This window comes from Nomia melanderi, chromosome 11 (genome assembly GCF_051020985.1).
Source record: "Nomia melanderi isolate GNS246 chromosome 11, iyNomMela1, whole genome shotgun sequence".
NCBI lineage: Eukaryota > Metazoa > Arthropoda > Insecta > Hymenoptera > Halictidae > Nomia > Nomia melanderi.
In genome coordinates this window covers 16412377-16437729 of record NC_135009.1, presented here as the reverse complement: position 1 = coordinate 16437729, position 25353 = coordinate 16412377, and the positions used below count along the sequence as shown (strand labels likewise).

Sequence of the window (25353 nt, the reverse complement as noted above, 5' to 3'; positions counted from 1 at the left end):
TCTCGGTTGTTTCTAGCTGTCCGCTCGCCTCGCTCCGAAAAGTGAGGTTATACACCGGTCGATGGAACCTTCGGATGGTTCGCGACAGATGGCGACCCCGTGACACCCTGTTCGCCCGGAAACATGTATTTACGTATTTAAAATACACCTGGACTTCCGGGGGAGTAAATGACATAACATCGTACGGAAATAAAATCGAAATGTTTTCGCAGGATATACTAACCGTTCGATTCCCATGGGTTTTCGCAAACATGTCGAAAACTGCCAATCGCTTTCATTTCAATTCGGAAACAATTACACTGTTATTCTTACGAAAACAAATTTTATACAGACCGATTTCTCCTGGTCTAAGCAGGTAACGAACAGAAAAATTAATAATTAGGAGGAAAAGGGAGAAATTAGTTTCCTCTGATTCTACGAAACATTTATAGTTTATTCTATTGTTCTCAGAAAGATTGATGTTCGTCCGCTTAGATCCAGGAAATCAAATGTCTAAAACTGTATTATCGAGGACCATAATCGCGTAATTGAATCAATCGAAATCGACTGAAACGTTCAGCAAATGTTTATAAAATTCGATACGAGTAAAATTGGCTCGTTCCGTAAATCTAGTGGTAAGCAGCGTGGAGAGGCGCAATCGCAATGGGGCTTGGGATCAGAAACGGTCGAGAGCTGCCATTCGAATTTATCGTTTACAGGTTCGATCCGCTCGACGGCCGACTCGATAATGTTTATAAATAAGGGGATCCGATCGAATCGCCGCAGGAACGAAATTACCCGTGGAAAACTGTTCGCCGGAAAGACGCGTAGGACGCAGTGCCGTCTAGTGACCAGTCCTCGCACCTAGGCGGCATCGGGAGGTCACGGTTTCATTCATGATAACTCGCGCACGTGGTGTCAAATTTCAATACGCTTACGGCGAGCTAACTACGAGTAGTACACGTACGCGGAAGTATAATGGGAGAGCCACGAGAGGCCGGGGTGGTCCCGCCTGTTCATTCACCATTGAAAAAGATTCGACGAGTTTTTTAGACGACAAAAACATTCGGTTATCGCTCTCCGGTGTCCCATTGATGCGGATAGTTTCCGCGAACCAGCGGTTCTCAAATCGTTTCACTCGGGAACCTCGCTGGTTGGCCGCACGGCCGATCCGATGCGAACGGTGCCCGTTCATTGCTCACCGATACTACTTCGATTTCGAAAACGAACACTTCTGCGTGAATTATTCAAGCTACTTAGAGACTTATTCGTTAACGATTAACCATCACATATTACGTTGTAGAGAAAGATTTCTAGTAGCATATTAGACAATCGAAGAATGTACCGATCCTCTATTTTATATACTCAACTGGTAGCTCTGGGTTCTAGATATGGAACTAACGCTTCACACCTAAGGACACTCGTCTTTGAAGCGTCAAGTATTAACCCTTTGCACCCGAGGGGCGCCTTACAGTCGCCACCTGATTCGACGCAGCAAACTTTCAAATTTTCAATTCGATATTGAACCTTGTGTGATGTAACAACACATAAAGCATCGAGGTAGAATAGTTCTGTCTCTTGATCTATAGGAGATAATCAATTGTGTTAGTTGCGAAAAATATTGTCGAGTGCAAAGGGTTAACCTTTCGCGCTGTTGTGTCATCAGTTTGCTTCACAGGTGTGACTTTGTCAAGATATTCTTCGAATAGATTATATTATCTTCAATATTGTTCGTAAGAGGAATCGTTTACACTGCTCTCTACAAACTTTTTAAAATGCATATCAAGTATCCTAATGACACAGAGTTACCGAGGAACAAATGCGACAGAAATTCAGAGTGCGGTTAATCCACGAATATTCGGCAACGACGATAAATGTACATTCGCGAGACGCGGAAATTCGTGGGAATCCCATCCGATCGCGTCCCCTCGGTGGCCGAACGGCGATCGATGTCGCGGGCGGACTGTACATCCCAGATATATTGGCACAGTTTATTTACGATCGTGCAAATACCACGAAGGTCGCTCGCCGGCGTGCCCTCGCGGCGCGTTTCGCGACTTACTCGCGCGTAGCCGCGTGGAATTTGACCTCCGCGAAAGCGCGTCAACTCTCGTGGAAGCCCCGCGTGTCTCCCGCTCATTGTTTCCTCGTTCTCCCGGGGCCCCGCGGCTCGTTTCTGTTCGTTTTATCGCGCGCGGCCACCGCGCGGATGATATCTAATGTCGCCGAGACCTTCCCTCGGGTGAACACGCGCGCCAGCTCGCTCGCTCGCTCGCTCGCCTTTGTGCGAGCACCGTGGAATCCGCGACGACGGAAGGTCTGCCGAAACGTTTCGCAATCGCGGAAGCCTTCGAGCTGCGAATGCGCGCAGGGTTATCCGATACGACGATTTTCCCGCTTATCTCCCACCTATGCGGCGATCGCTATTTCTAGAAACGTTCCTTTCGTTATCTGCCCGGCGGATTTCGAGGAGACTGGGCGCAGCGAGCGAGTTCTGCTGGTTTAATCCTACACCGCGGACGGAGAATTAAGGGAAGAGGTCCGAGGAAACGAGCTTCGACCGTGGAATTGCGAGAACGAATCGAGGAAGCCGCCGGTTAAGCCCGGAAAGCGAAAATTTAGGAGATCAATAGTTTTCCAAGCGTTTCAAATATATTTAGAAAGCTATAAACACAAGAGCTTTCTGACCTAGAGAAAACGAAGACACGAGTAGATCCTTGAATGACTAAACAGAGCGTTACTCCATTAGAATTACAAAAGTCAGAAAGTATCGGGCAACCGACTCAACCGTGTTGGTATCCGAGCGACTGTATCGCCAGGGCGATCGAAAGAACGATAGCGGAAATTAATCGCGAATTTTATCCCCGAATTTCGAGTCGATCGTCGATGTAGCCGTCGGTTTGCTCGATATCGATTCGACGAATGTTTCGCGTCCCTCCGGTATCACCGAGACTGTAGCAACAGCGTTAGTTATTATCGTACTAATTCAGTGTAAACACGGGCTCCCAGTGAAAGTAGAATTCCTTTCTCTTTCGGTAAACTGGTTAAGGATAAAATCCTTCTGGCGAGCGCGGTTTCGAACGAAATTCTTCGGCGAGGAGTTGAGTCAACGCACCCGACCGATTACGAGTAATCACTCCGATTTGTAACACGTAAGAGCGAAGACTTTCAGCCGGAAGACCCGCCGAGCGACGGGATACTATTGGAAGCCGACGAACGATCCGAGGATTCTCCGGACCGGCGGTACACGCGCGAGAATGACGCTACACGGACAGATTTGTCCGCGCCAACCTTGGCGTCCGAGGCAATCGACTTTGGAAGTTCGTCCCGAGCGCGTGCATTAGTATTCGCGAGAAGTAGAAACGGTACGTCATGAACAGACGCGTTTGCCGATTCCCATTCAACGGCAGGCGTCGCCGGCGGGTTCTCGAATTCGACTTTGCTTCCCGGTTGCGCCAGCGAACGCTTCGGGCCGCCACTTCGAAGGGCCGAAACCACCCCTTGGTTCCAAGAGATCCGAAGATTATCTTGAGAACGATAACATGGAAGAGAGTTTAAACAAACGATACACTGATCCTCGCGTCTGTGAAATTATATTTTGCAGTTTCATTGACTTCTGACTGAAATTCAGCGCGAGAAAAGATCGTGTACCAGGCGAGATACACGTAATTTTTTGAATTTGAATAGGTTTTCCGAAAATGAAGAGACTCGTTTCCGTCGAGCTATCTCCCAGTGAACGAATTCCACATTCCGGCGAGTCTAATCATCAGCGTGCTACAATTATACATCCCCGAAGTTCGAGTACACGACGATTAGTCCCTTTCCGCCGGGAAACACGCTAGAGACGGCGTGAAGCGAGGGGAGAAAAGAGAAAAGAGGAGAGCAAAACCTCGTCTATATTTCGCGACGGCGAAACAGACGATTCTATGCGAATCTACGCGCAGTCCCATCGTCCGTTCTAGCCGCCGTCGAAACTTGACCGAAGTCCGCGCGCGTTCGTCGGCTCGCACAGCCGTGATTCTGACACGGTGCCAAGCGAGGTCGGCTTAGATTTTCAGTGAAAGTGGCGCGTCGTCGTCGTCGCCGGTTGCCACCATCGGCTCGGGCTCTATCGGCCGCCTCTTTAGCGAAATTTCGGCGGCGGGAACGCTGTTCGACTGGAGGAAGGGTTGGAAAACGCAGCTCTGAATCGTTTACAGCGTTCCCCGACCAGTTGGTCTCCGAAGTAATGCGAAGCGAAGCGTTTAACCCTTTGCAAACGAGATGAAATGTTCGTGTTTCGATAATTAAGTCCCAGACAAATGATTTAATTCCTCGAACAGCAAGAGATCAGCACTTAGTTTCTCTTTGTTCCGTTACTTAAGCAATTAACGTATAATTTAACTCTATCCGCTGAGTGTTTTGTATATTTCAAAGAATTTTCGTTAACAAGATTACGAGATAGCGAAAAGAACACGAAGAAGGACTCGGAGCGCGAAGATGACAACAGTAGAAAGTCGGTTATCCGAAACGAAAGGGAAAAGAGTTCGTTGAGACGATTAACTCGTCGGATAATCGCGCGAGCAGCACGAAACGACGAACCAACGAACACGCGTTCCAAAATATAAACATTGTTACATAAGCTTACTACACGATTCACTGTGCGCTCCGATAATCGGTCCTTGAGATAACCGGTACTCGGATAATCGGCGTGCCACCGCGCGTACAAGAAAGTAAACGCGTCCGGCGCGCGTCGCGCGGTCGTTTCCCCGTGAAAATCGAAGAACCTTTAACATTCAACTTGTAACGTAACCAATTGAAACTCGCGTCGCAAGGAAAAAGTGAAATCTCAGGAAATCTCTGTTCGAATCGATTGTTCCCGTGGTCGGAGCTTCTTCGTCGCGCTTCCTGCCTTCTCGTGATTCTTCTAATTCCCCCAGTTCTCGCAACTCAATCGAAACTCCCTTGATTCCCACGCGGTTCCCGAAAAAGAAGAGCAGCCGACGGACTGCGCCGGGAAAACGGCGGAAACGGTGAAAACGCGGAGGACACGCGCGCGGAGGGGTTGGTGCACGCCGCCGCGGCACGAACGGTAGGCGGGGGGCGAGCTCGCGCTTCGTTCCGTTCGTGTTCCACCGGATACCCCGGGGGTATGTATCTATTGGCCGGCAGCCAATTACACGAGGCAGCCGATAAATCACGGATCCCTGACCCAGTGCAGTTTTATATTTACAGGCGACTCTGGTGTGCGCGAAAGAACGGGACAGAGAAAGAGAGTGTGCAGGAGAAGCCAGGGGAGGGGAGTATAAGAGAACCAGAAGAAGAAGAAGAAGAAGAAGAAGAAGAAGAAGAAGAAGAGGATGAAGATGGAGAAGAACGGAAAGAGACCAAGCCAGAGAAACGGAGAGAAAGAGAGAGAGAGATGCGTGCAAGAGAGCAAGAGGCGAGCAGGCGCGTGTGCTGGTGCCACTCGCCGCGATGCACTCGTCGCCGTCGCCGTCGTCGTCGAAGTTATCGTCGTCGTCGTCGTCATCTCTTCTCTCTGTCGCACGTTTATTCGTCCGTGCTCGTCGCACCGAGTCGAGTGTAGGGCTCTCGTGCGCGGCGATGCTCTCTCGCGCGACATCGTGTGGAAAGCCGCGGCGGAGGGAGAAAGAGAGTGCCTCCGAGTGATAGAGAGAGAGAGAGAGAGAGAGAGAGAGAGTGGGTACCAGCGGAGAGAAAGAGAGAGAGACGGAGCGAGAGAGGGGATAGGGAGAAACAGGGAAAGAGTTCTCGCCGTGAAACTGTATGAGTGAGAGGGGTGGGGTGTAGCGGCCTATACGTACGTAATGCAGCACTTGTTGCGCCCGGGCGTCGACCTCGGACTCAACCCGAGGCTCCGCGCCGGACTGACCGTCTTCTAGACCGAAAATTTTGCACGGCGGATCGCTGGCCGCCGCGTAACCTCGCCGAGGTCCTTCGGCTTCCGCTACGTGCCATCTCTCGCTCGACAGATTCGCCCCGTCTCTCCCCCTCGTCCCCTCCATTCCTCCGTTTCTCTCGATTTCTCGTTCCACGGTCGCGACGCGATTCCAACGCTATCGCGGAATTCTTTTTCCTATTTCTCTCGCGGGCTCGCACGCGTACGCTCTCCCCGGCGCTGCTTCTACGCGTCTCCTCGTTTCTTCCCCTGCTCTTTTCCGCGCGTGCCGCGCTCTCTTTTTCTCGGTCTCCGAGACGCAATTCTACCGCGTGGACCCGCGAGTAGATAGAGAGGAGAAGTTAGAGAAAGAAAGAAAGAGAGAGAGAGAGGAGGAGAAGAGCGGAGCGGTTCGCGATGGAGGGTTTTATCGCGAAAAACCGCCGGTATTGTTGAAAGTCCCCGGCCGCAAACGATATCGGGAAGAGGATCGCGGGCGCAGCGAGAGTCGCAGCAGCACTTGTTGCGTCCGGACGTCGACCTCGACTCAACTCGAGGCTCCTCCTCAGCTTCGTTCGGCCGCCGAACGCGTTTCGCCGGAACTCTGATTTTCGCGATCTCGCTTTCGAACGGCGTACCATCGGCGCGGCGTTCGCCGATTCTGTCGCGGGGGATCCTCGGAGTCTGCGACGCATCGGCACCCCTTTCTATCGCTGCCAGTGTTGAATTTGAAAAGGAACTGGCTGCCGAAGCCGCGAGCAGGGAAGAAAAAATCGGAAGGACAAGAAGAGCTGAAGGAATTCGCAGCTGTTCAACTTGGAAGGGACGAGGATCATTTATTTCTTCGGAAACCGACTGATCGCTCTTTCGCGCAACGTCCTCGCATTTCCGATTTTCCCTGCAATTAAGCATCTCGACTCGCGAAAGGTCATTTGGGCGATCGACTATCGAATAACCCGACCGACCGATTTTTCCCCGCGACCTAGGACAACGAGACTCGCGTGCATCGCCGCTCCGATAGCGACGCGTTGCTCTAAAACCGCTGGAAAGCTCGTTATCCCGCGCCGCGACGCCTGCCAGGCGTCTCCGGATCGGCGCGTTCCAGCGCTCGCGGATGATTCCTAAGCTCCTCGTTCTTTGGAACGCGGTGGCTGGCCGGCCAGGCAGCCAGGCGGACGCGGCGCACCGTTTCGTCGACCGGCAGAAAAGGCCGATGCAAAGCGGCAGCGATCGGCAACAGCACCGCGCGAGTCCGCAGTCGTTCGCCCCGAGTAACGGAATACACGTCGCCGTGCCGCGCGATGTTTTCCCTTCGATTCCACCGATGTCGCGCAATATTTATACGACCGCGACGTGGCCTCTCCCCTCTGCTTTCCTTTTCGATGCTTCTCCGTATTCGCGTCGCTCGATTCCCGGCGTGCTCCGATTGATATTCCTCCGCTCGCTGTGCATCGATCGTCTCGCCATCCGCTCGTCTCGTCGATTTTAACGATACAACCACCGGACATAACGAAACCACTCGCATCCGGTGGATTCTACGGATACCGGGAAGATGCGCAGGCTGCATCGAGCGATTGCGAGTCGGTTTAGAATCGAAGATCCGAGTGAACCGAGCTCTCGATGTACCGCGTCCTTAAGTTTACGTTAAGATCGATTAGCTCGTACGTTAATGGCTCGCGTGGATCGATTACGCGCGTGGTCCCGAGTACGTCCGAGGATCCGTGGAACGAAACCTATCGAAACGACTAGAGAAGCAGCCGAACGTCCAGGTTCCCGTCGCGCTCCGGTTCGACGGGCGACGCGACACCCGGTAGACTGGACGATCCAATTCCTCGGCCGTCGTGGTGTGCACGTACCGCCGCCTCGACCTATCCCAACGTAACAGATGACTATCGAGCACGCCGAAACGGTAGCGTTTCTCACCCTCCCGGCTGTCGAAACGCGCCGCGCCGCGCGCCGTTCGAGCACACGGGCCCGTGCGTCTATATTCTCTCCCCCGAGCGGAGCAACTCTCTTTCGACCGCGAAGCGGATCGATGAGCGACGCGTGTGCCGGCTGCATGCGAACCGGCGTCGCGGCGGAGCCCGCGAAATTACCGATCGAACCGGTAACAATGGAAACGATCCGCGTCGCGATCCTCCGTCTCCGACGCTCGCAGCGATCGAGAAGCGATCGCCGAGAAAGAGACCGGAGGAGCTTCCCGGAGCCGATCACGCGACCAACGAGAGCGATTCCGAATTCAACGGCGCGACGCCCCGGCCGATCTACTTTTTCCCGGCGGCCGCTCCGCCGCCGCTCCGGGGTAAAAGTGATTTCTCCTTTCTTCTGGAATCCCACCGAGCCTCTTTCTGCGGACTTTCCTCCCGGCTCGCCCGCGATTTCCCACGGCGAGCACCGCGATCTCTCGATCTTTCCGATTGTACGCCGGACACTCGCGTCTCGGTCAACTGTTAAAGGTATACAGAACCAAGAGGACTCGGTCTTCTACTCTTCATCTCGTCGATGACTAGCAAATCCTCGTCGCTGTAACTACCGAAGCATCGCTTCATCCCTCCGCATCAAGCGCACGAAATGCGCTGTTCCACTGCAACCCCACCGACCCTCGATCCTCTGCCACGGTTCCTCTGAGACTTCACGAACCGAAACTACCCCCGAAAGCTCTCGTTTCCCGGAGCGACCGGTAGCACGGCGATCGCCGGTGTTCCGCGTAATCCGTCCGCTAGGTTCGAAAGAGAAGAAAGCGAGCGACGCGGCGGCCGGCAGGGTGGAGGCGCAGGCGAGAAGGGATCGAAAGGGCCTGGTCGGAAAAGTAACAGTACCTACGGATAGTTCGCGTAAAGCAAGCTCGCTCGCGAACAGGCTCGCTCAGCCAGCCAGCCAGCCAGCCAGCCAGCCAGCCAGCGTTTCCTCCGGTGTGCGCGCGGACACGGGCGCGCGGGCACACGGGCACTCGACACACAGGCGAAAAAACGCCTGGCTGTGGAGAGGAGAGCGCGTGCGCGCACGTGTAACCCGATGGATCGCGGCTACGTGGTCGCGTGCGCGAGCGAGCGTTCCCGTGTTCCTCTGTACGTGTCGGGTTCCGCGTCGGTGTGTCCGCTCGCGGGAGCCCGCGCGCGCCTCTCGGTGTGTGCGGAGAGGTCTGGTGGCTGCTCGACTGCCTGCCTCTGCCTGCCTGCCTGCCTCGGCTCTCGGGTGCGCTGCCCGCCAGGACGTTGAACCCAGCGCGACTCAACCTGGGGATCATCCGCGGGTACAAGCAGGCCTACTCCTCCTATCTGCCGCCGCGCCGGGCCGAGCCGAGCCGCCGCCCCTCCAACCCCGCCGACTCTAGCGACCCCCACTCGCCGTGCGACCGCTTCTTCTCTTTCTCGCCGCTCCACCCCGTTTCTCTTCCTCGGCCGCTTTTCCACCTCCTTTCTTCTTCGCTTCTTCTCGCCTTCCATCCCCTCGGCTGTCTCCGTCTGTCTTCTTGGCTCGGCTGCTGCTCCTTTTTCCTTGGTCATCCTCTTCTTCTTCTTCTTCTTCTTCTTCGTCTTCTTCTTCTTCCTCTGGTGGTGGTGCTGCTGCTGCTTCTCGCGTCTTCCTCCTCCCGTCTCGCTCATCCTCGATTCTTATCCTCCTCCTCGGCCCTCCGCTTCGCGATATTTCGTTCTCCGGGTAGCAGTTCCCGAGCGGGCACCGAGCGGGCACCGAGCGGGCACCGAGCGGGGCGCCCCACCTGCCCCCTCGTTCGGTACACGAACATTCTCCAGGGGCCGTCGTACCCACCTGCACAGGATCCTCTCCTCCTTGGCCAGTCCAAGTGCTCCTTCGCACGCACGGTGAACATTTTTGCAGGTGAACACGTGAGATACGCTGCACGACCGCGGGACCGAGCGAGGCGAACTGAGCGCGACGAGACGGACGCCGGGAATTTCCGGGCCGACGTCGTTCCGCGGACACTTTCGATAATTCCCCGTTGAAACCGCGGTCCCTCGGTTTCCTCGTTCGCTTCGCCCTCATTTCGGTCGGCCCCGTTCGTTCTCGCTTTCGGTTCCGACCGTTTTTCGAGGGGTAACCGTAGACGTCGCCGGAACGTGTTCGAGCCGAACGCCGTTTCACGGCGAACAGATTACGTTCCAATGTAAACTTAGTCGATGCGACTACGAATGCCCCGCGTTGACGCGGTCGTGCTCAACCGATAGTTTCAATTACATCTTTTACCGGAGCGATTCGGTGAAATGATTTCGTGTTACAAGCGAGGAGAGCGCGGCCGGACCTGTCCTCGGCCGGGATAGGGCCGCCCTTATCAATATCTGGAGATCGCCGCCGCGCGATAGGCCAGAAAACTCTTGGCGGGGTCGTAAAATACGGGACCCGATGCCCGCGCGGTTCGAAACTGTCGGAAATTCCGCGTCGTTCCGCGTCCGCCGCGAGTTTATCTGTAAAAGTACGAGCTCGGGGTGCCTCGGCGGATCGTTTGAAATCGATACGCTCGCGATTTTCCAGGGCCGCGAGAGCCGGGACCGCCTGGAAATCGATTTCCCGTGGAAGCCGCGCGAGCGCGCTTTCTCGAATTACAATAAAACCGTTCGTTTTATTCGCGAATATACTCCGGGCCGCGTAAAGTCCGCCAGCATACTCGTAAACGATCCGACGAGGCTGCGAATTTCCATAAACATCCGCGAACGTCGCTCGGAGCGGGCAACCAACCGCGAAGCGCGCGGCACGCCGATGATTCAGAGACGGGGACTTCGAGCGGCCGAGAGGAGCTCGGGGACGGATTTCCACGGGAGAGACCGACGCCCGAAACGAAACTGCGACAACGAAGCGGACCACCCCCGCGATCGTGCTCCGGAAGTACGGAGACTTGGGAAACTCGCCGGTTCTCCAAGAACGTTGGCTTCCCTCGGAGTTTTCCTGGAAACTGGAGGAACCTCCGGTGATACAGCTTGATGTTGCTGAATGCTGTTTATACCAGCTCGTGAATTGTTCGATGGATCGAAACATGAAACGATCTGGTTAACGATGTCACCAGGAACGAGTAGCGAACAGATAGAATCGTCTGATCCGCGAACTCTACCTGAACGGAACGCGGGACATTCCTCGTGTCTTCGTTTACTGTTACGGAACAGATAACAGATGTTTCTCTGGCAAATTACCAGAGAAATCGCTTCAGCGATACGCAAACCGAATCGAGAATCAACTGAAATTTCGATAGTACCACTAGAGTCTCCGTAGACAAGTTTCGGAAAGCTGCTAGTTCTAGTTAACCTTTCGAATTCGGAGATTCGAGAGTCTCGTACGCAGCTGATCTCTTTCTATTCGAGTAATTAGTCTTCCAAATATGAAAATTTCATCTCGTCGAGATGTCGACATTCGTCCGCAAAGGGTTAACCAAGCGAATTGCCTTCGTTGACCCAAAGTTCACGAAAATGTCCGACAGGGAACACGGAAATCCGAGGAACAAGCGATTCGCCGATTCTGTGATCGCCTAAACCGGGGAAAGCGAAAAGTCGAGGGAGACGCGATCGCAACTGCCGACGCGCGGTTACGATCCTAACGGTTCCGTCCGCGGCGGTTCGCGCACGTGAACGCGCCCGGAGCGGCGCGTTATCTCCCGGCCGCGGCGGTGTAGAAGCGAAGATCGGAAAAAGCCAGCCGGCCGGTGGAAACCAGGAAAAAATGACGGCACGTCGGAGGTGGCCGAGCGTTTCTGTCTCCTCCTCCTGCTTCTCTCGCATCGCACCACCTTCCTTCTCTTTCTCCCTCCGTGTTTCGCTCTCCCGCGTTTCGCTCTCGAGCGAGCGAACGCGAGATCGTTCGGCCCGATTGCATCCTCGCGTGGAGAACGAGAACCGACAGTGGAAAGCGACTATCGTGAACGACGGAGGTGACCCTTTCGTGCATCGAGTAAATACGCTGCCGGGGAGCTTTCGCCTCGTATCCTAGAGATACAGGCTGCTCGATCGGCGCGCCGATACCGCCGATTTCGGAGCATCCCTCGCCTCCGGTCACTTTTCATCCGCGTCTACGTCTCTCTCCGAGCGTTCCAGTTTCTTCGTGTTTCGTAACTCTTCCGCTGCTCTCGAGATTCTTCGCATTGCCGATTTCTTCGTTCGACATTATCGGAACGCGATGGCTTTTTCCAATGGATCGGTTCTGATTTCACCGAGACGATCGGTGAGTAACTTCGGTACAACCGATTAGGATGCAACGAACGATCTTGACTTGTTTCATACGCGCTTCGATAATTTCACGCTCGAACGTGTTTGGCTTGGCGCGGATGATTGCATCGGTTATTTTAAGAGTCACTTGAATCTCTGAAATTTGGAGGATTTTACTCGTCGACTGTCTGTTCCGTATGGAAGCTGAATTTTCACCGAGTCTTCGGGCTGATTAGAGGTACGGAGGACTAAAGGTCGCGATAAACTGTTCAGATAAACCGGCTGCGGAATCTCCTTTGCCTTGTACCTGTTCCGAACTGTTTCACTGTTCTCTATATCGTTACGACGTAACGTACAACTTTCTCGTGATAATTGCAAAAAGTCGATTCGACCGTATCAATGGCGACGACGCGACCGTCGCGGAGTGCCGCGCGAAGAAAGGCGAGAACGAGCATCGAAAGAGCCGAGTCCGAACGCCGGCGAGAGGTCATCGAGATTCAATGTTATCGGAGGGAGTGGCCGCGGTAATAATCCCGGGATGACCTCACGATAAGCGATCGTCCGATTTAGATGCCGGACCACCTTGTCGCTCGAAGGCGAACGTGTTGCCGCCGTTTATCTCTCGGAATCTCTAATTCCGAGGCGCGCTTAGATTTCCAAGGTAGACCGAAAGTGAACGCGGTATCCGGCCATGGGATCGCAGAAACTTTCTTCGTCGATTCTCACCACCCCCACCCCCGAGCCCGATGCACCGTGACGGGACTTCGGTAATCGGCGAGCGATCGCCTACGCGCGTGCGTCTTCGCCGCGGACCGTTCGCGATCGAGCGACGCGAGAATTAGCGAGCGTTCGAGCCGTCCGGCGATTTCGCTGCTCGACGCTTCGTTCCTACCAGCGTCAAACTTTCTAGAAGCAACCCTGGAAGCTCGACGAAGCTTCTTAAACCGAAAGAATAGAAATTCTATGGGAAATCCTCAACATAAAGGTGAAAGGAACTTCGAATTCCGAGAGCTCTCCGCTGTTCAAGCTTCCACGCGAAGACACAGATTCGATTAGTTCTAATCGCTCGACGGAGAAGCGAGAGGCGAGTCCGAAATTTCGAATTTCACCGACACGAGACACCGTACCCCCGTGAAAACCCTCGGTCCTCGAGACGGGGGCGCGTATTTTTACCGAATCGCGCTCGCAGCGTCTCTCGGTCCGAGCCGGCAGCCTCTCGCAGCCGCGTTTTTATTTTTAGAAATCGCCGGCCGACGCGCGGCGGTGGTCGCGCGTCGAAAAATTCTCTGTAGAGCAGAGAGACGGACCCTCGTCGGCTAGAGTCGCCTCGCGCGCCGAGTGGAATTGGATCGCGACGATAGTGAAAGTGGCGCGCGCGAGCGAGCGAGCGAGCGAGCGAGGCAGCCCGGCGCACGCGGAAAGGAATAAAGAAAGGTGGAAAAGAAGCGAGACCGCTCGCCGGGGAGCGCAGAGACGAGAGTGCGCCTTAAGGTGGATGAAAGTTATCGGAGAAAGCTAATTGGCAGCGTCGAATCCCGTCGCGAGCTCGCACGCTTGCCTCGATCGGCTCGACGCGACGCGACGCGAGAGCAGATACGTGTGAAGCGGCGCGTGCAGCTCGCCCGCTCTCGTGTTCGCACTCGCGAGCGCACACCAGCGAAATAAGTGCACTCGTGTGCACCGTACGCGCCGCTTGTACAGCCGCGACCAGCCTTTACGTAACTCCGCGCCGTTCCTCTTTCCGCGCCGCAAGCCGGCCAACGCAGGGACGAACCTATCGCTCTCGGATCCTTCGCGATCGCGGTTTCCGACTCGACTCGAGTGGATGGACCCGGGTAGAACGTGGACGCCTGGGATTGGGTCGTTTCGCTTCCGTCTTTCTGCGTTTCGGGGATTGAGTCGCTCAGAAGCTACTGCGGTTGGCGAAGAAACATTGGAAATTCCTGTTTCTTTTGAAATGATCGTACCAGATATTCGGAGGCTTCAAAATGAAGGGCTTTCTAAATACTGCAATAGAATACGATTTATTCTATGAAGATTCACGACGACCAGGAAACACCGAACCATCGAGTCGGCTTCCGAGCGACTCAATTGTTGCATCGATGTCGATACTTGGACAGTTGCAGTTACCTTGACGCGTGGGGATTTGAAAGCGCACACGATGCACACGGTACTTGTCGCGTTTAGAAGCTATTTTCCATCTGATGCTACTTTCATTCGAACGAAGATCTACTTAGGAATAGAGGTTCTCCATCCGTTGCAACCTTTAAACAGTTTCAAGCAATTACTTTCGAAACTTCACTCTTAATTCGTCCTCTACGAATCGAATACCGATGATCGGAGTATTTCAGTTTCAAAGAGACCAACGGCGTCTTCGACGGAATTCGATTCAGTTTCGTCGAAGAAAAGTTCGAGCGAGATCGGTTGTCGGGAATGGAAGACTCTGTCTTATTACCGATAAGAGCAAAGTCCGCGTCCTTCCTCGCGCCTCGTTTCGTTTATTCACGAGCGGCGTCCGTTCGCCAATCATCGGGGCTCTACCGTAGAACGAGCCGCGCGCGCGTTCGGGCGGCCCGTTAACTCGCGGCGACTGGTGATGCACGACGAATACTTTCGCCGTCGCGACTAGTTAACGAAACGCCTGCCGAGAGAAAATTACGGGAGACGTTAGCGCGTGCCTCGCCCGGACGCAGGATAATTTATCGTAATCAAATATTTATAAGCGCCGATGATCGCCGTCGACGCGTGGAGACCCGGCGCCTGGCGTCCTTCTCCGTTCGTTGTCCCCGCACATGCGCTCGAATTCATGGGAATTCTCCATTTTCTTCGGGAGTCCCGCGATTCGCGCCGTTAGATTCGACACGCGGTGTTTCGTTGTTGGTTAGCTTCCAGAAATAGTTAAGTCGGATGTTATTTAATTGCACCAGTCGCTGGGAAGCTATTTATTTTGATGTTTTCTTTTTCTTACTGCTTCGCTTTCGGTTACATCAGATGTTATTCAATTGAGTCGCTCGGAAGCCATTTATTTTGTTAATTTCTCCTGTTACTGTTTTGGTTTCTACTGTGATTATACAACTTGTTCAGAAGTTATACAAGCTACTTTCTGACCTAGGACAATCGAAGAATCGAGTGAACCCTTAGCTGGACAGGATATTATTCGTTCCATTCATGACTCTAAAAAAAATATCAGATGTTATACAATCGAGTCGCTCGGAAGCCATTTTGTTAATTTCTCCTATTGTTACTCTTCTCGTTTCTACAATGATTATACAACACATTCAGAAGTTACACAAGCCTCTGACCTAGGACAAACGAAGAATCGAGTGCACCCTTATTAGCTGGACAGAATACTATTGATTCCATCGAGCAGTACGAAAATCGGCACGCCGTCGCGCCGTCAGGGCAGAGCGAAAAGACGGAGAACTAGAAGCGCGATGGTATCTGCGCGGCGGCTCGCGCAACGATCGACGATGATTTGTCGGCGAATCGACGAGGCGCGAGAGCCACATAAATTCTTATTAGCGGGCCGTTATCGCCGCGCGGAAAAATCAGCGGGGATAATGCCCGAACCCCGTCCACTCGTTACGCCGATAACCATCTTCGCCGGACGATGGCCGTCGGACGAGTCCTTTGTGATCGATACCACGCGTTTTCCTCCCGGGACGTCTGCACGGGCACGCGAAGACGTCGCTGATTCCGATTCGATGCGGCGGACCGAGCCGATTGACCCGTTAAACGCGGTTATCGCGCCGCAACGGTCCCCGTTTTTTCGCCGTCCTTTTGTCCGCGTTAGATCTCGCTCGACACGTTCGGCGCGACGTCGGTCTTCAGGGAGTGAGGGCAAACTTTCGGCGACATCGGCGGTATCGGGGTTAAACAGCAAATGTTATCGTTTCGATGAAGTTTAATTAGAACGTTGCAAGCGAAGAACCAAACGAACATTGTATTCGAACTGTGCAATTGCTCTCTGTCGAACCTTCGCGTTTGGAATACCAAGTTGTAAACGAATGATTTAATTGAACGGAGATCGGTACGTAGTTTCCTCTTGTTTATCGTTTCAGTCGATCATTTAGCTTCGTCTATCGAAGGTTTTATTTCGAAGGAGCTTCGAGCGAAGGGTGAAATCGAGTTCTCGAAGTTTCTCTGTAGGAACTACAAGGGTGTCCATTGGGACGATCGATTTGGAATTCAGTTTGCGTGGTGAATCAGTTTCTTTAACCCTCTGCGGTCCCAAGGGCTCTTAATTTCTCGCTTTGAGGTTCACGTCGACGTTAGTTCATTCGATTGCAGCTTTATATGACGATCTATTTAATTATTCAAGAATATTTGGGAACCACTGAAATGTTACCTTTAAATGGTACAATTGTGATGCTAGAAATATAGAAAAAATTGTTAAAACAGGTAGAGGTTGCAATGAAATATGTCGAGTCTGACTCGACATAGGACTGGTTAATGATTTCTTAGAGGAACATCTTGATGACTGCGAGGAGGAATCAGAGTTTTCACAGAAGATCGACAAACTGAGGTATATTTAACGAAATGGGAATAGGGCTGTGAATGATTATTCTATTGAGGTTGAATCATTTCAATCTCGTGTTCGATTCTGCAAATGATATATCGTAGAGGTCAATCTTCAGTTACGGATACGATGATCGTTTCACCTCGATATCTCGATATCGGCAGGACAGTTCGATTTGCCGGATTTCGTGAAGATTCCGGCGATCCCGGTTTCCAGAATCGAATCGGCCCGATCGGCCCTTAACGGGCGAAACTACTCCCGATCCCGGTTTTATGAAGTTCGTACCGGTCTCCCACTAAGTTCGTCGAACGATAGCGCCGCGGACCGATCAACTTTCGAGTCAGCAGTCTTTTTATGGTGCGCAGAGCCCGTGGCCGGCACGAGACCCGGACGAACATGGATCCTAGAAGGGAGGAACGTCCTCTCGAAAATGCAGAACGCCCTCGGCCCGCTGGGACTGCTCTACGAGTACATGGAGAGCCGGACCCGAGTGAAGGTACGTTGACTTTCTTGTCGAATTGATCATCGATCCCCTCCGTATTCTTAATAAAAAATTAAATGATCGCAACAATCCTCATCTTAACCACTCGCGCTGGAAAGACGAGACGTTTCTATTCCAAAATTCTCAATGATGTCAGTCACACACGGATAATCTTGCACTACGCCTGTTAGATCACTTCGAAATGTATCACTATACAATGATTAACAAACAAAAGTACATAAGTGTACATAGCGTAAAATAGGTAAAAACAAAATTCAAGACTTTGCCAAATTTCTGAATTAATTTCCAGCGCAAGTAGTTAACCCTTTGCACTCCGAAGTTTTTCTCTAGATATATTTCAACATTTCCTGATGAGATGAAGACGATATTTCGTAAAAAATATTTCTTAGATCGATGCATTGTACGAAGTATAATATTAAATATCAAACTTTATAGCTTCACTGCAGGAAATCAAGTGAGAGTCACCTCCCGAGTGCAAAGGGTTTAAATCACTAATATCTAGACGTCTCCGCAATTTTCATCATTCTCATAGCAACACGTCGAAAGATCCACCCAATGGAACCTCGTTCTCTCGTAAAAACTTCGAAAATACTCGAAAATACTCGAAAATACTCGAAAAGATCTCGCGATCGCGTCGAGGAACGGATCACGATCCACCGATCGAGAAACGGCGAAAGACGTAAACGAAGAATCTGGTTCACACGTTGTCGATCGATATAATCGAAGCTCTACGGAGCGGAGAAAGAGGAGAAGGAAATCGGAAGAAAAGTTCGCCGCGAGTAAAAAGCGCGCGCGCGGAGAGGCAACGAGAAAGTATCGCGCGGCGAAGACAAAACTGCGAGGAGAGCCGATTCCCTCGGTTCCTCCTGCTCGCGCCGCGGCCGCCGCGCGTGCACGGGACGAGGATGGAAATTCGAGGGTTGTCCCGGAGCCGGCACCGTAAACACCCACACGCCACCCATTTCTGCCTGACCCGTGGCATTGTGCGCGCACGCACACGCGGCTGACACACTTTCGCGGCCGAGAGAGAGACACGTGCTCGCAGCTGCTGCTGCTGCTGCTGGCAACAACACTGGCCAGGCAACAGCTCTTCTCAAAATCTGTCGAATTTCTGGAGGAAAGAGGGACATAACATAGATTTCACGCTGCGATGATCGTTATTTCGACGGTTTCGGAAGGAAACCCTATAATTCGACTGTTCGTGTAACGAGAATTGTAGGTTATCGATGTCTTGCTGAGTAGTTTCTGCTATACGGAATGATTTTGATTTAAAACATCACAATTTTCCGCGAATAAATTCGGTTTTTCTGTTTATGTAACGTTGGAATTGGAAGGAAAAGACTTCGAGTATTTGACTGTATCACTCACACTTCTCTGATTATTGATTTATATCTAGAAAACGGTTGGCCGCACAGTGCGACGTTGATTTTTTCAAATCCTAGCCGCTGGAGGTTTAGAGAGGTCCTGAATATTCCATGATTCGATATAACGCGGTTCTTCCCAGTTCTTTTTCTTTTCTCCCAGCTTCGGGAGAGCCAGCGGAGATTCAGGGAGCTTCTGAATATCGCATGATTCGATATAACGCGGTTGCATTGGAATTCTAGTGGTGAAACAACTGGCGGAGCTTGGGGAGGTCTATACATTGCGTGTTTAGACCTTTGAACTCTATACGCTTCAATATTGCACCAGTTATAATATTAAATATCTTAATGAATCAAAGAAACTACTAAAATCATTAGATCTTCCACACATCCAAATTTTGCACTAGGGAAAATAAAGGATCTAAGAAATATTACAGCATTTCTCATTTTCGCTAGGGATACTATAAAAATTAGTCGCTAATAGATTACAAAACCATCTGGAGTGCTAAGGGTTAACCCTTTGAACTCTATAGGCTCCAATATTGCACCAGTTATAATATTGAATATCTTAATGAATCAAAGAAACTACTAAAATCATTAGATCCTCCACACATCCAAATTTTGCACTAAGGAAAACAAAGGATCCAAGAAACGTTACAGCATTTCTCATTTACTCTAGAGATACCATAAAAATTAGTAATTTAAAAATAAAAATTACAAAACCATCTGTAGTGCCAAGGGTTAAAGAAGGACGCAACAAGGCATATACTCGAGTTTCGTCGTCGTCGATCCTCGAACGGTTCGCGCAGCGAAGGGACAAAACGAGACGTATTACAGCGTGGCATTACACGCGTGTCGCCGTGTGAAAGCAGCCTAAGCCATTCGGCTCGGGTCAACACGCCGCTCGGTCACCATGGTGACAGCCTGGGCCCTTCTTCGCCCTTGTTACGCCCCTGATCCTCCACCCCCGTCCGCCGAAGGGTCGTCCGAAAAAGCGGCGAGCTTTCTCCTCGTGCCTCGGAAAGCCCATTTCGGAAAGGGCCACTCACCGAGGAACAACCGCGCTTTCACCCTCCCCCGGCCATTCACCGACCGAGGCACACGGGGCGAACTTTCCCGTCGATGCGATCGCATCCCCCGGAATTGGGGTAGTAGCGCGGACGCTGTGCCGCCGCCGGGGGACGCCGGATACAGTCGCCTCGGGAGGCCCACTCGATCTTTCGTCGTGCCGTTATCGGGATCAACCCTTTCCCTAGTTTTCCAGTAGAAGTATTCGACGTTCCGAAACGAGATACGGCTGTTTTCCACCGAGTTAACAAGGAAACAGGTTGACACCAGGCTCGGGAGTTTCCTTAGGTTCACGATCGACAAGTTTTCTCGATATTTGGCAAATGATCGGTTTGAACCGATGCAGCACGAATGTTTTTTTTTTATTTATATTTACTTATAGTCGCATCAACACTTGGGTCAGCCACTATCGAATGTGTACAATTATAAGTGTAATATATTTTCTAGTCTAGAATAGTGAAACAAGTGATAAACTAATTTCGTTCGTGTCGACTCAGACCGCTTTCATAATTATATAGTGTCACTATATTATAGATAATGGAAGAGTGGATCTTGAGTAATCGAGAACTAGGAACCGTTTTACAGTCCTTCATTCACACACATTCTTACATTCACTCTTCTTAAAAATACCTCAACCCACGCTAAAAATTCTAGATACTACAATTATATACATATATTCTAATCATCTGTTTCCAAGAACAACAGTATGAATAACAAACGAGTCGCTCGGAAGCTAATGGGATTATAAACGGTCTCTGCGATTTCTCCGAATAGTTTCGAAATCGGTCGGAACGACCGGTGAGCCTCGCGTAAAACTTAACCCTTGCACTCCAGAAGTTTTCTTTCAATATTTCGTGCATCGATGCATTATACGAAGTTTAATATTAAATATCGAAGTCTACAGTTTTGCTGTTTCAAATCATTAGGCGCCTCTCAAGCTTAAAGGGTTAATATAGAGCTTCGTACTTTCATCACCGCGAAGGATGAACGGAAGACGGCGATCGTCGTTTCGATACAGAGCCGACGAGGGAATGTTCGTCGCACAGGAAGAAGAAACGCTCGGAATGTCGAATGCGATCGCGGTCGAGGATAAATTCGGTGAGTCGTCAATTCTCTTTTGATGCGGGGTTGATAGAGGTTCGGACGGACGTTCCGACAATTCGGAATTCCGCTCGCGACAGTGGCGCGAGATAAATTCGTGGAATCGCCGAGTTACTCCACGAGAATCGCGCGCGCGCGGGGGAAATTTCGACGACACCGAGTCGTTCGCCGCGTCGCCATTTTATTGCGAGGCATTAGAATGTTTCCTTTACGCGGCGGGATTTCGACGTTTCCTTTGTAATTAAAGAGCATCGAGGCCGATTCGGAGCGCGCGCGGTAAAACAACCGGCGGCGCCGTGAAAATTTCATTAGCGATAATTAGGATCGCGGAAGTTTGCGCGGACGTAGATTCCCATAGAGACGTCCGAAGGGACTGGAATTAAATAGAACTCAATTTATACCGCGAATGGTTTCCGCCGAATAAAAGCGAAGCGGGGCTGTACCAGATTTGATTAAAATTTCTGTTTTATAATTCTTTCGAGATCCTTATGCCCGATAAACGCGGCGGAGTCCCGTGGGCCGGTAATAAGCGCAGCCGCAGATTATTGAATCAATTATCAGAGCTTCCGAGAGCTTCCGCGTCGGATAATTTAACTCCAGACCGGCGGTCGGCATCGAAAAGTCGTATTTACATCGGCGAACGTGTAATTCTTCCGAAGAAGACGTATCGAAGATCACGAGTGCAACGATGAAACCGAGGAAAGTACGAAAGACTTATTATAGAAAGAAGAACGCTCCGATACAGTCTCGTTCCCTCAGTTTGCGTACGTTTTCCCCTCAGTTTCAAGGAATATCGTCCACAGGTCCGATCGGAAAGCGTTTAACATTCCAGATGCGAAACCGTGCGAAGGGTTAAGGGCTGAACAGGACTTCGAGCACGCGAGGAGCGACTCGCGCGTTCCGCGGCTCGACAAGGAAACGGAATATCGCGCGTGAGTCAGATCGCCGCGCGATCCGATGAAATCACGCGAAGACGTTTCTGGATCGTATCAGTCCCACCGACAAAGATCGCCGAGCCGTTTTTCTCGCGGCCGGAAAATAAATCAACGAGCAAGGTCTCTCTCGCGCCGCTTTCCTCCCAGCCTCTCCGCGCACCGCGCGAGCTCGCGGAGAGGAGAAATCGCGTCCCGGCGAATCTCGGGCCTCGGAAGGAGGAAAAATCAGCTTCCTACTCCCGTCCCGGGCCTCGCTCCTTTCTTCCTGCTTCCATAATTAGCGAGCCGCGAGAGATCGAGATCGGAAGCGGGAAGTTAACGAGCGACTAATGTTCTCCGAGACCGGAGAGGAAACGAAGAGTACCGTTGTCTTCAAATGGGGAGGAATCGAGTCGCTCGGGAAACGGGTTAGCTCCAACGTTTCCCATCGATTCGAGTCCGATCGATTTCATTTCACGATCGTTTCACTCGTTCCTAGGATTCTCAACAGTGGCTTAGTCTCGTTTATCTAGAGCTCGGAAATTCAGGTTTAACCCTTTGAACTCTATAGGCTCCAATATTGCACCAGTTATAATATTAAATATTTTACTGAATCTTAAAGAAACTACCCTACAATTATTAGATCCTTCACACATCCAAATTTTGCACTAAGGAAAACAAAGGATGCTAATCTTTTATTCCCTGCTAATCGATAAAAACTCACGACCATCGCACTGTGTGCAATTCCTCGAATCGGTTAACTTAGTTTCGTCCATAGAACAAGGAGATCGACTTCAAAGTGGAATCTTCCGTACGCAAGGTCGACGCGACAGCAATCAATCAGTTCCGTATGGTTTATCATCGAGGAATCTGTCGGTTAGATCGCAGATGACCGATCGATCGGCTCGAAAGGAACCCGGTCATTTGATTTTGGACGTCGAGCCCGATCGTTAGCGGTCGCACGCGACAGGAATAATCGAAGCGCGCGGCTCCGCTTCCTCCGGAGCGGCTGCGGGAGCGTCGGACCGCGAAGGAAAAAGTTTAATCATTAAATTGATACAATTGATCTTCCTGCGGAAGCGGCCGCGGCGCATTCGATATTCTCAACGAGCGGTACATGTATCGGGCTCCTTAATTAAACTCCTTTCGAACGGCGGGCCCTGAATGAGCGGCGGGAACCGCGTTTCTCGATTAATTACTTTCATTGACTTTCATTCGCCGGACCGACGGATCGCGTGACGCGGCGCGAGTTACTCGTGCGCACGGACGTCTAACCCTGCGATCGCGCTGGAATTCGCGTTGGGACGAATCTCCGCTACGCCGGAAAACCGATCGAACGTGCATACGGAATTCCTGAAAGTCGGCCACACGCGAGACCGGCTGCTCGAGTATAGAACTATTGTACTTCTTACGAAAACGAGGTTCGTTGTCAACCCCTTGCTCTGTGATAACGCGACAGTGGTAGCGAGGATTTGAACGGTCGAGTTACAGACGTTTATTTTCTTTGTTTATTCTATCGTATTTAGAGTATAGGTTCGTTCGTGTTGATGTGGAAGTTAGTGTATCTTTACTAAGCTAGTTAGTGTGTTAGTGTATGAAGTCGACTGAAGTTATGAAATGTTCGAAGCATTCGCTTTCTGTTAAATTCACGGGTTCCATGGATCCAGCGTTGAACAGAATGACGAAGTACTCGCATCGAGTTTATGAATAAATCTCAGGGCAACGGGTTAATCTTGCATAGCTTGACACTCTGCCAAGTAAACACTCGTCAAAGCTCGTATGGAGTTTTCTTAATTGAGTAGAAACTGAAATGTCAAGGCTCTTCGTAATAATCCTTATACCTCGTACGTCCAAGGAAGTTCCAGGAAACTAATGCTCGAGTTCGAGAAAGATGCCACCCGAACTGCTGAGTGAACATAGATTACCGATCTTTGACAGAGGAAAAGCTGCAGGTGACTGCAGCTCGGAAAGAAGACGACAGGGTAATTAAGTCGATCAATCGTCGAAAGAGCAACATCGAGTTACCAATCGAACCGATAGCGAGGAGTCTCGACGTCGCCTAATTGGATGCATCGCATCGAAACGAGCGCGAGTCTCGGCGTTGCGCGGATGACAAGCCGAACGCTCGCGAAACCGCCTCGTCCTTGGAACAGATCCTAATCCGCGGCCTTCGGCGAGGCTCGCGCGCGCGAGTGCATCCGGAAAACCGATCCTATCGGCGCTCGATCGCTCGTCCTTCGGCCGCGGATCGAAAATTGCCGAAGAAAGCGCGATTTTCGTGCGGCGCATTCCGACGCGACGCGGATAATGAACGGGTTTTGCGTAACCACGCTCGCCGGAGGAAGAAGGACCGACCGACGGGCAGGACGAGCCTGACGAGAATCGTCGATCGTCATTACGCGGTTCTCTTATTCCCGTTGCGCGTGCGAGAGTTGTTCCTCGTCGCCTCTCGCCGCCTTGTTATCGTTATTAGTATCATTATTCCCCGGCGGATCGCGCTCTCGTAATCTCCCAGGAAGAATCTGCCATTCGCGGAATTCGAATGAAACTTTCGTTCCGCGAGAGAACACGATCGGTATCGAGCGAAGCGACGACGGGAGATCCTCGAGGATAGCCTTCGAACGTTCCGATCCACGATTTCACGCGCGGACCGTCGGTGGTCGGCTTCGATTTCCCGCGTTTACGATTTTCCAATGATTCCTGATCAAATTTAGGTTCGATTCTTCGCATTTCCGATTTACTAAAGATTCCCGATCGCCTTAGATTCTTCGCATTTCCTGAGCATTATCCATAAAATTTAGGCTCGATTCTTCGCATTTCCGATTTCCCAAGGATTCCCGATGAAATTTCGTCTCCGATTCTTCGCATTTTCGATTTCCTACGGATTCTCGATGAAATCTCCGTTGAAATCTTCGCATTTCCGATTTCCCAAAGATTCTCGATGAAATCTCGGTTGAATTCTTCGCATTTCCGATTTCCCAGTGATTCTCCGATAAAATTTAGGTTCGATTCTTCGCATTTCCGATTCCCCAAAGATTCCCCATGAAGTTCCGGATCGAGAGGTTCCGCGCGGTTTTCGTTTCCGACCGGCGATCGGCGATCCTTGGACCGGCGATTCAACGAATCTCGGTACGCCAGGCGACGCGGTCGTCCTTCGCGGTTAATCGACGGATCCTGCCCGGCTGGACCCGGCAAGGATATGCCTCGCAGGAATCTTGAGGACTCCTAGAGTCGACTCTAGCCGGCTCGACCGCGTCCCTCCCTCTGCTCGGTGCCGATGACACACGCACGCACGCACGCACGCTTGCTCGATCACGGCCGACCGAGGGACGAGGGGAACGTTCCGAATCCTTCACGGACACTTTCGAGCATTGAAACTGTACTCGTACAATCGTCGTCGGATCGGAGATTCCTTGTCTCGACGTTGCTCAGAAGGTCCTTTCAAGAATGATTCAGTTCGTATGCCGTTTCTGTTTCATTTCGGTTCACCTCTTTATTCTAACCACTCCATTGTCGCTGCCGCGATATTGTAAGATAATTGTAAATTATCAAACATAATACACATGTTTCTTTTAATGACAGCAGGATCCTTAATCTGACAGACGCGCTCGCATCGTTGTAAATTGAACAACTGACGGCTCATAAAAATTCAAAGCTAAAAGGTCACGGTAAAAGCTACTCCGAGTGCAAAGACAATATACACCTGACTCTCGATTCACGCGAAAGTCCGTTCCACGTGGGTTCAAACGAAAATCGCAAAGAGAAGAGCTGAAAGTTTTAGAACTACACATTCATTTCACAAAGAAACAACAATGATTACTCGCTATTACTGAATTCGGATCGCGTGTTCCAATTTACGCGTAGGATAGGCTGGCGTGA

At 51.4% G+C, this 25353-nt stretch overlaps 2 protein-coding genes across 9 annotated transcripts in view; one reads left to right on the top strand and one right to left on the bottom strand.

The window, feature by feature from the left end:
* Eip74EF (Ecdysone-induced protein E74) overlaps positions 1 to 25353 on the bottom strand; it is a 242998-nt gene that overhangs the window by 160397 nt on the left and 57248 nt on the right. The gene's annotated exons all lie outside the window — the stretch shown is intronic.
* The window catches only part of Lsm11 (U6 snRNA-associated Sm-like protein LSm11), a 38530-nt gene that overhangs the window by 881 nt on the left and 12296 nt on the right, over positions 1 to 25353 (top strand). For all 3 annotated transcript variants that reach the window (XR_012999685.1, XM_031993637.2, XM_031993635.2), the window contains exon 3: positions 16894 to 17024. Coding sequence is in view for 2 of the 3 variants with exons in the window: in XM_031993637.2 (XP_031849497.1) it covers positions 16894 to 17024 (131 nt within the window). In the remaining variant the exon portion in view is untranslated. The remainder of the gene's footprint in view (positions 1 to 16893; positions 17025 to 25353) is intronic.